Source organism: Astyanax mexicanus, chromosome 12 (genome assembly GCF_023375975.1).
Source record: "Astyanax mexicanus isolate ESR-SI-001 chromosome 12, AstMex3_surface, whole genome shotgun sequence".
Lineage (NCBI taxonomy): Eukaryota > Metazoa > Chordata > Actinopteri > Characiformes > Acestrorhamphidae > Astyanax > Astyanax mexicanus.
The window spans coordinates 16,395,975-16,407,450 of NC_064419.1; the positions used below are offsets into that span (position 1 = coordinate 16,395,975).

General features: G+C 42.0%; 1 protein-coding gene across 1 annotated transcript; it reads right to left on the reverse strand.

The window, feature by feature from the left end:
• Positions 1-6,305: 6,305 nt before the first annotated feature.
• On the reverse strand, positions 6,306-10,986 carry LOC125806109 (N-lysine methyltransferase KMT5A-like). The gene is made up of 5 exons (XM_049485893.1): positions 10,866-10,986; positions 7,627-7,735; positions 7,252-7,414; positions 6,627-6,819; positions 6,306-6,510 (listed from the first exon to the last, which is right to left on the reverse strand). Exons 2-5 carry the CDS (start codon positions 7,727-7,729, stop codon positions 6,382-6,384), a joined length of 588 nt encoding a protein of 195 aa, XP_049341850.1. The 5' UTR covers positions 7,730-7,735; positions 10,866-10,986; the 3' UTR covers positions 6,306-6,381.
• Positions 10,987-11,476: the final 490 nt, after the last annotated feature.

Here is an 11,476-nt window from a genome sequence, read left to right on the forward strand (position 1 = left end):
ACCCCACCCCACCTACCACACACAAAGACTGAACTTCACTCACACACACACTCAGCACACAGAGACTGAAATGTCTTTATCCCTATCAGCCACTCTCAAAAACTATAAACTCTCTACCTCAGTAACTGCTGTGATTATATATGTTCTATATGTTACAGTATGTTACACATCTCTGCACCTTATCCTCACTTTACACTTTATTATACCATATCGGTACTGCACTGTCCTGTCTATTATATTGTCTCGTTTTTTTTATTTATTGTTAATACAAACTACTTCCGGCGCCGACGCGAGTGGCTGTCTGTTCCAGAAGCTCCGTCTCTTTGTGTGTTTTTCTGAGTTTTTTTACGTTTATTTATCGTCTCTGTGCTACTACACACGTCTAGTGTGCATCTTATTTATATCCTAAGGATATTTTTGGTGTAAATATGCGGGGCAGCGAGGAATACCGTGTTTATTCCCGGGAAGAACTGCTAGCCCTCCGACCCGCGGGACGTGGGGGCATTGTCCACACAATACCGGATGATCTGAGAAGGAGGTACCGAGGTTGCAGGGCCGGCGCTATGCTAAAGGCTAAGCTAAAGGCTAAGAAGTCGGAGCAGCGCTGGAGGTACAAACCCTCAGTTCCGTCGGTGGTTATGGGGAATGTTAACTCACTGACCAACAAAACCGACGAGCTAGCGTGTCTGGTGAAGAATCAGAAGCTCTACAGGGAGTGTAGCGTGCTGTGTTTCACCGAGACCTGGCTCACCCCCGACACGCCGGATGCTAACGTGCAGCTACCCGGCTTTTCTTCAGTGAGGGCGGATCGGGACCCGGTGCTTTGCGGGAAGCGGAAAGGTGGAGGAATCGCGCTGTTTATTAACAACAGATGGTGCAACCCTGGACATGTGTACGTGAAGGAGGTGATCTGCTGTCGGGATATTGAACTGTTAGCGGTGAGTCTCCGACCTTATTACATGCCGCGGGAGCTCTCTCACGCGATCCTCGTGTGTGTTTACATCCAGCCGAGAGCGGACGTGCAGGCGGCGTGTGACGTCATCCACTCCACCGTCGCAGCGCTGCAGACACAGCACCCTGACGCCTTCTATGTGATCACTGATGACTTTAATCACGTAACGCTGGACTCTACCCTGCCTGCCTTTTTCCAGTTTGTGGACTGTCCCACCAGGAAAAACAGGACCATAGACTTGCTGTGTGCTAATGTGAGGGATGCATACAGGGCTATTCCACTACCACCGCTGGGGAAATCAGATCACAATCTGGTGTTCCTGCAGCCTCAGTACAAACCACTGGTACTGAGGCAGCCCACTACCACACGCTCATTCAGAGTCTGGTCTCCTGAAGCAGAAGAAGCCCTAAGGGACTGCTATGAAACCACTGACTGGAGCGTGCTGCTGCACCCACATGGTGAGGACATTGAGGGGGTGACTCACTGTGTTACGGACTACTTGAATTTCTGTATGGATGTTGCTGTTCCCACAAAGACTGTACGCTGCTTTCCAAACAACAAACCCTGGATTACCAGCTCCGTCAAGGACCTCCTCAACCAAAAGAAGAGGGCGTTCAAAGACGGAAACTTGGTAGAGCTGAAGCGCGTACAGGGGGAACTCAAGGTACGTCTTAAAGAGGCCAAGGAGTCTTACAGGAAGAAGGTGGAAAGAAAGCTGCAAGACAACAACATGAAGGAAGTCTGGGGTGCAATGAAAACCATCACTGGGTGCAAGAACAACAACGGCAACCCAGTAGATGGCGGTGTGGACAGAGCAAACCAGTTCAACAACTTTTACAACAGGTTTGACTGTCCTGCTCCTGCTGCCCCCTCCTCCTACCCTCCTGCAGCATCACCAACATCTTCTCCATCTCTACCATCATCACCACCATCTCCATCACCTTCAACTCCAACTCCACCATCTTCATCACCACCACCATTACCCTCACCTCCATCTTCATCAACATCATCACCGTCATCATCATCACCATCAGCACAATCACCCTCACCTCCACCATCTTCATCAGCACCATCATCACCCTCACCTCCACCATCTTCATCATCACCACCATCAACACTATCAACTGGCAGACAAATCATCTCCTCCAGTCCACCAACCTTTACTGCTGACCAGGTCAGGAGACAGCTGAGGAGACTTCACCCCAGGAAGGCAGCTGGCCCGGACAGAGTGTGCCCCAGAATGCTCAAGGCATGTGCTGTTCAACTGGGTGAGCCCCTCCAACATGTTTTTAACCTGAGTCTGCGTATAGGGAGAGTTCCTGCCACGTGGAAGACAACCTGTCTCATTCCTGTTCCCAAGAAGGCACACCCGAAGGAGCTGAATGACTACAGGCCTGTTGCTTTGACATCTCATGTGATGAAGACCATGGAGCGACTGCTGCTGGACCAACTCAGACCTCAGGTCCACCATGCTGAGGACCCACTGCAGTTTGCGTACCGGGAAAAGGTGGGAGTGGAAGATGCCATCCTCTATCTCCTGCACAGAGCTCACTCTCATCTGGACAAGGGGGGAGGTGCTGTGAGGGTCATGTTCTTCGACTTCTCCAGTGCCTTCAACACCATCCAGCCCCTACTACTGAGAGACAAGCTGATGGAGATGGAGGTGGATATGCACCTGGTCACCTGGATCACTGACTACCTTACTGGGAGACCACAACATGTCAGGATCAGGGACTGCTCCTCTGATACAGTGATCAGCAGCACAGGAGCACCACAGGGGACTGTTCTCTCTCCAGTCCTGTTCACACTGTACAGATCAGACTTCAAATACCACTCGGAGTCATGCCACATGCAGAAGTTCTCTGACGACACTGCAATTGTGGGGTGTGTGCGTAATGATGATGAGAGGGAGTACAGAAGCCGGGTTGAGGAATTTGTGATGTGGTGCAAGATGAACCATCTGCAGCTGAACATCTCCAAAACCAAGGAGATGTGCATAGACTTCAGGAGGTCCAGGCCCTCTGCTCAGCAGCCAATCTCCATCGAGGGGGTCGACGTGGAGGTGGTCAAATCCTACAAATACCTTGGTGTGCACCTGGACGACAGGCTGGACTGGTCAGTGAACACTGACTCCCTCTACAGGAAGGCTCAGAGCAGACTGTACTTCCTCAGAAGGCTAAGGGCTTTCAACATCTGCCAGAAACTCCTCCTGATGTTCTACCAGTCTGTGGTAGCCAGCGTCCTCTTTTACACTGTTGTGTGTTGGGGAGGCAGCATCAGCAAGAGGGATGCTGGACGACTGGACAGGCTGGTGAGGAAAGCTGGTTCTGTGCTGGGATTAGAGCTGGAGTCCTTAACACCACTGGCAGAGAGGAGAGCCCTCAGCAAGCTGCTGAACATCATGGACAATGTTCACCACCCTCTGCACAGCACCATCACCAGGCAGAGGAGCTCATTCAGCGGCAGACTGCTGTCCCAGTCCTGCTCCACAGACAGACTCCGAAAGTCTTTTTTCCTCAGGCCATAAGACTGTTCAACTCCTCTCAGCACAGCAAACTAAAGACTCTGTGAAACTTTTTCATTCCGGCCACTCTGGCCACACCATGGACACACCCCCAGCTATGGACACACTCTCAGACTTGCTGATGCCTAGAACACTTTTTATAGTTCTACCATATTTTGCACTAGTAGTTCATTCACTAGTTAATTCATCTACTGTTTACGTATCTTTTGCACTGTTTACGTATCTTTTGCACTGCTTAATTTATTTTAAATTATTATATAACTGTGTATTTGCACTTTCTGTTTGGCTGACATCAGTTATCCTCACATTATGCACATCAACTGGTGTTCACTGTCTATTGTGTTCAACTGCACTACCTCCATTCTCCATCTCCATTACACACACACACACGAAGACTGTACATTTACACTGTATATTCTATTTCTTATTTGATTGTATTTATATGTATCTTTATATTTTATATTTTATCTTTTTTAACTTTGTGTATTGTGTAACCTGCTGCTGGATGCCAAGAATTTCCCCCCGGGGATCAATAAAGTATCTATCTATCTATCTATCTATCTATCTATCTATCTATCTAATAGTGTAATAGTTTTATGTTGCACTGTCGTCACTCCTGCACTTTATGTTGTCTATTGCTTCTTGTTCCATGTTGCACCATGGTTCCAGAGGAATGTAATTTCACTACACTGTGTACCTGTACTCAGTTGTAATGACAATAAAAGCCTCTTCACTTGACTTAATGAAAATGAACTTACCTGTTCAGGAGAATAGTCTGGACCAGGAGAGTCACTAGTCTGAGCCTGAGATGGTTGAGGAAGATCAGAATCACCCACCACAGCATGGGAAGTAGCACTGGTCGTCTGTAATCACATTTAAAAAAAGACTAAATTTACAATATGAAACAACTAAAATACAAATATAACATTATTTAATTGATATTTCATACTGCCCATCCCATTTCAATTACTAATAACACAGAGTATATAAAACATGCTCTGTGGGAACGTTACACACACTCTAACCGTTCCTTGTGGGGACGGTTCCTTGCACGGACTGTTATGACCAATTTTACACTTATATTTCACTCTAAAACCGACTAAAGGTGTGTTGTGGGGACGCCGTGATTACCCAGAAAACTATAAAGAGAGAGAGAGTAGAACTAAATCTAAAGTGAAGAAAATGAACTTACCTGTTCAGGAGAATAGTCTGGACCAGGAGAGTCACTAGTCTGAGCCTGAGATGGTTGAGGAAGATCAGAATCACCCACCACAGCATGGGAAGTAGCACTGGTCGTCTGTAATCACATTTTATGAAGACAACTTTAACAATATGAAACCACTAAAATACAAATATGTTATTATTAAATTGATATTTCATGCTGCCCATCCCATTTCAATTACTAATAACACAGAGTATATAAAACATGCTCTGTGGGAACGTTACACACACTCTAACCGTTCCTTGTGGGGACGGTTCCTTGCACGGACTGTTATGACCAATTTTACACTTATATTTCACTCTAAAACCGACTAAAGGTGTGTTGTGGGGACGCCGTGATTACCCAGAAAAACTATAAAGAGAGAGAGAGTAGAACTAAATCTAAAGTGAAGAAAATGAACTTACCTGTTCAGGAGAATAGTCTGGACCAGGAGAGACACTAGTCTGAGCCTGAGATGGTTGAGGAAGATCAGAATCACCCACCACAGCATGGGAAGTAGCACTGGTCGTCTGTAATCACATTTTAAAAAAGACTAAATTTACAATATGAAACAACTAAAATACAAATATAACATTATTTAATTGATATTTCATACTGCCCATCCCATTTCAATTACTAATTACACAGAGTATATAAAACACGCTCTGTGGGAACGTTACACACACTCTAACCGTTCCTTGTGGGGACGGTTCCTTGCACGGACTGTTATGACCAATTTTACACTTATATTTCACTCTAAAACCGACTAAAGGTGTGTTGTGGGGACGCCGTGATTACCCAGAAAAACTATAAAGAGAGAGAGAGTAGAACTAAATCTAAAGTGAAGAAAATGAACTTACCTGTTCAGGAGAATAGTCTGGACCAGGAGAGTCACTAGTCTGAGCCTGAGATGGTTGAGGAAGATCAGAATCACCCACCACAGCATGGGAAGTAGCACTGGTCGTCTGTAATCACATTTTATGAAGACAACTTTAACAATATGAAACCACTAAAATACAAATATGTTATTATTAAATTGATATTTCATGCTGCCCATCCCATTTCAATTACTAATAACACAGAGTATATAAAACATGCTCTGTGGGAACGTTACACACACTCTAACCGTTCCTTGTGGGGACGGTTCCTTGCACGGACTGTTATGACCAATTTTACACTTATATTTCACTCTAAAACCGACTAAAGGTGTGTTGTGGGGACGCCGTGATTACCCAGAAAAACTATAAAGAGAGAGAGAGTAGAACTAAATCTAAAGTGAAGAAAATGAACTTACCTGTTCAGGAGAATAGTCTGGACCAGGAGAGACACTAGTCTGAGCCTGAGATGGTTGAGGAAGATCAGAATCACCCACCACAGCATGGGAAGTAGCACTGGTCGTCTGTAATCACATTTTATGAAGACAACTTTAACAATATGAAACCACTAAAATACAAATATGTTATTATTAAATTGATATTTCATACTGCCCATCCCATTTCAATTACTAATAACACAGAGTATATAAAACATGCTCTGTGGGAACGTTACACACACTCTAACCGTTCCTTGTGGGGACGGTTCCTTGCACGGACTGTTATGACTAATTTTACACTTATATTTCACTCTAAAACCGACTAAAGGTGTGTTGTGGGGACGCCGTGATTACCCAGAAAAACTATAAAGAGAGAGAGAGTAGAACTAAATCTAAAGTGAAGAAAATGAACTTACCTGTTCAGGAGAATAGTCTGGACCAGGAGAGTCACTAGTCTGAGCCTGAGATGGTTGAGGAAGATCAGAATCACACACCACAGCATGGGAAGTAGCACTGGTCGTCTGTAATCACATTTTATAAAGACAATGCAAACATATAAAACCATAAAGACATCATGAACAATACTTAATACATTCTGAATCACAGCATTACGTATACTGCATACTTTGCAACATACTTGTGTTCTCCATGGGTAGTCATCACCCCCATAGTCATAGACAATTTCTTCTCCTTCTTTAATGTCATTCAGGGCAAACAAACAAAGGTGTGGTTTTCCATCCACATCAATTTTTTTCATTTTACAGTTTGGGTGTCTGTGGTCATCGTTAACGAGCCGCCCAAATGATCCATCTTCTCTTGAGGCATCAATACTTAAACACAAAAAGAGAAATACAAATTTCACAATAACAAAAATAATAACTTCATTTGATTAAATACAATAAATAAATTCTGCTAAAAAGTCAAAAACTCATGCTGCATGACTTTACCATCTAGACCAATTTGATTTGGCTAATCAATTATTATGGCCAAGCTGGCTGACCGGGCATAAGCAATCAATTAAACCAGCATTATCAGCATAACCAAGTTCATCCACCACTATTAGTAGCATGACCACTGTGGTCAGCCATCAAGACCATACAACTCAACCCCTGTGACCAATCGGGTTGCATAATCATCATTATCAAGTGGGTATTCAGCTTGACCATCTTGACAACATTGACAGGACCAGTTTAAACCAACCATAACTAGCCCGATTTAAGCCACATGGTATATTATAGTTTTGGAGCAAACAGAAGCCTTACCACCATAGTTTCCCTTTCCACTTGAAGTCAAACATAAATACAGTACATGATGGGTGGTAAATGTTTCTTCTTCTCTGGGATTCTGCTTCATTTATCATATCTCCTCGATATTCAACAAGAAAATCTCCTTTGCAAATAGAACTCTTTGCAAATACTCCACGTCCTGTAAAAGACAGCAAAAACATTTTAACCAGGATAAACTACATTTACTTGAACAGACATTCAGCTCATGATAGATGGCAATTAGACCAACAAAGAAAGAAAGAGGGAACCATATTAAGATAAGCTCTATTTTAACTGAGTCTTCTCATGGATCATCAGGCTGCGTGTAAATGTATGACATTAATGACTAAAAAACTTCAGACGCCTTCTTACCTTTTACTGCATTAATGTACTTCACCTCCAACTTGCTTGTTTTGTCTGTTTTTGAAACCACATGTTCTATGGCATCCCTAAGAGGACTGATCCGTGGTGGCATTTTAAACTGCAAGAATATTAAACAAAAAAATTACTTGCCCTGTGATTAATTACTGTCTGATGTATTAAAGTTGTCAGTTGTATGATTTTTAACTAACTCTTATGGTTAGATATTTTAAAATAAAATTCATTTCTTAGGTTCAGGAGAGGTGGCTGTTTCAGCAGTAGTAAAGTGTGGGGGAACTGCGGCTGAACAGCCACCCCTCCCCCACCATCTACTACTGCTGATACAACCTGACTCTTACATTAATAAACATAAAAATACATACATACACAAACATAATGAATGATTTGCTCATATGCTGCATTTCAAACAGCTATAAATCCCTGTATGCAGTTATATACAATTCTTAAGCAGTTATACATCCATATACAGAGTCATATTCAATCTTTAACCACATATGCATCACTATGCACCATGCTGTACATCTTCATGCACAATGTTATACAATCCTTTACCAGTTAAACATCCTTAACTCCTGCTATACACTACTATACATATTTATACAACCTTTAATCAGATATACATCCCTTTACAGCATTACACAAAATCCTAAACCAACTATACACCCCTACACACCATTATACACAATACTTAACTAGCTATACACTACTATACACAATTACATAGAAACCATAATTAGCTATGCATCCATACACACCACTACATAGAACCCTTAACCAGCTATTCACTGCTTTACACTATTTCATACAACCTTTAACCAGCTATACACTACTATACAGAATTACACAGAACCCCCTAATCAGCTATACATCCTTACACACTGTTACATAGAACCCTTAACCAGCTATACCCTACTATACACATTTACACAGAACCTTAAACCAGCTATACACTACTATACACATTTACACAGAACCTTAAACCAGCTATACACTACTATACACATTTACACAGAACCTTAAACCAGCTATACTTAACCAGCTATACGCTACTATACACCATTACATAGAACCCTTAACCAGCTATACACTACTATACACTTTACATAGAACCCTTAACCAGCTATACCCTACTATACACATTTACACAGAACCTTAAACCAGCTATACACTACTATACACATTTACACAGAACCTTAAACCAGCTATACACTACTATACACATTTACACAGAACCTTAAACCAGCTATACACTACTATACACATTTACACAGAACCTTAAACCAGCTATACTTAACCAGCTATACGCTACTATACACCATTACATAGAACCCTTAACCAGCTATACACTACTATACACTTTACATAGAACCCTTAACCAGCTATACCCTACTATACACATTTACACAGAACCTTAAACCAGCTATACACTACTATACACATTTACACAGAACCTTAAACCAGCTATACACTACTATACACATTTACACAGAACCTTAAACCAGCTATACTTAACCAGCTATACGCTACTATACACCATTACATAGAACCCTTAACCAGCTATACACTACTATACACTTTACATAGAACCCTTAACCAGCTATACGCTACTATACACCATTACATAGAACCCTTAACCAGCTATACACTACTATACACCATTACATAGAACCCTTAACCAGCTATACACTACTATACACTTTACATAGAACCCTTAACCAGCTATACGCTACTATACACCTTTACATAGAACCCTTAACCAGCTATACACTACTATACACCTTTACATAGAACCCTTAACCAGCTATACACTACTATACACCTTTACATAGAACCCTTAACCAGCTATACCCTACTATACACCTTTACATAGAACCCTTAACCAGCTATACACTACTATACACTTTACATAGAACCCTTAACCAGCTATACACTACTATACACCATTACATAGAACCCTTAACCAGCTATACACTACTATACACCATTACATAGAACCCTTAACCAGCTATACACTACTATACACCTTTACATAGAACCCTTAACCAGCTATACCCTACTATACACCTTTACATAGAACCCTTAACCAGCTATACACTACTATACACTTTACATAGAACCCTTAACCAGCTATACGCTACTATACACCATTACATAGAACCCTTAACCAGCTATACCCTACTATACACCTTTACATAGAACCCTTAACCAGCTATACACTACTATACACCTTTACATAGAACCCTTAACCAGCTATACCCTACTATACACCTTTACATAGAACCCTTAACCAGCTATACGCTACTATACACCATTACATAGAACCCTTAACCAGCTATACACTACTATACACCATTACATAGAACCCTTAACCAGCTATACACTACTATACACCTTTACATAGAACCCTTAACCAGCTATACCCTACTATACACCTTTACATAGAACCCTTAACCAGCTATACACTACTATACACTTTACATAGAACCCTTAACCAGCTATACGCTACTATACACCATTACATAGAACCCTTAACCAGCTATACCCTACTATACACCTTTACATAGAACCCTTAACCAGCTATACACTACTATACACCTTTACATAGAACCCTTAACCAGCTATACGCTACTATACACCTTTACATAGAACCCTTAACCAGCTATACGCTACTATACGTATTTACACAGAACTTTAAACCAGCTATACACTACTATACACCATCATATACGATCTGTAACCAGTTACATATCTTTATATATTTTTAAAAAATCATGCATTCCTAAATAACAAAATATATTATATATATTCTTATCACTATTATACAATATGTAACCCACTGTTATACACCCTATACACCATAATATATAATTCTTAACCTATTTTAACACCCTTATGCATGAGTCTACACCATTAATCAGATATACATCCACGTTTACAATAATATAGGAATTATAACACCATTAACCAAAATTATCTACTCATTCTGTCACACTAACAAAACAAAGAAATTAAGGGTGCCTGAGCAGCACTGTGAAATACAGTCAGCAAATATCTACCTTTTTTACCCTGCTGAGACTAACTTAACCTGTCAGCTAGCTAAATTTAGGTAGGAAGGTTAGCTAACACTAGCTAGCTTATGTGAGCAGTCTGCAGCCAGTCTAGCATTTGTCACTAGACATTTAAAAGCTTGTTTTTATTCTTAAACTTAAATATTACAAAAAAACACTAACTTCAGAAACTAGCTCTCATCTGCTCACCACACTCTCCAACTCTCCTCTGAACGGCAAAATGGCTTACAGCGATTAACAAGCTCCCTTCCCCCAACACTCGACTGCCGTTCCAGCAGCCGCCCTCCCCCCTCTACTTGCCGTTCCAGCAGCCGCCCTCCCCCCTCTACTTGCCGTTTCACCAGCCGCTCTCCCCCCTCTACTTGCCGTTTCAGCAGCCGCTCTCCCCCCTCTACTTGCCGTTCCAGCAGCCGCTCTCCCCCCTCTACTTGCCGTTTCAGCAGCCGCCCTGTGCTGTTCCAGCAAGCAATCAAGGCCCCTCCCTCTGCTGCTGCTGCTGCTGTTGTTGGAATAGCCAACCCCTCTAACAGTGCAAACAGCCACCACCCCTCCCCCACACTGTAACTACTGCTGCTGCTGAAACAGCCTGACTCTAATAAACTTTAAAACTTTTAAAGCTAAACTTTCAGCTCCTAACTGCTGCTAAACTGGTTAAATCATGAACATCACATGTACTTTTGCAGAGGTTGTGCATAAGGTTTTTTTGAGTAATGTAGAAGATATACTCAGCTTACATGGTATCAAATTAAAAGTCTTATAATGGAGACCACCAT

What these genes read in the sequence shown, in the direction of transcription:
- LOC125806109 (XM_049485893.1), bottom strand. Translation starts at nt 7,729, where the DNA reads ATGCCACCACGGATCAGTCCTCTTAGGGATGCCATAGAACATGTGGTT. An exon ending in TGGAAAGGGAAACTATGGTG is followed by an intron (nt 6,820 to 7,251) that starts GTAAGGCTTCTG and finishes TTTGTGTTTAAG; the next exon opens with TATTGATGCCTCAAGAGAAG. An exon ending in ACTACCCATGGAGAACACAA is followed by an intron (nt 6,511 to 6,626) that starts GTATGTTGCAAA and finishes ATGTGATTACAG; the next exon opens with ACGACCAGTGCTACTTCCCA.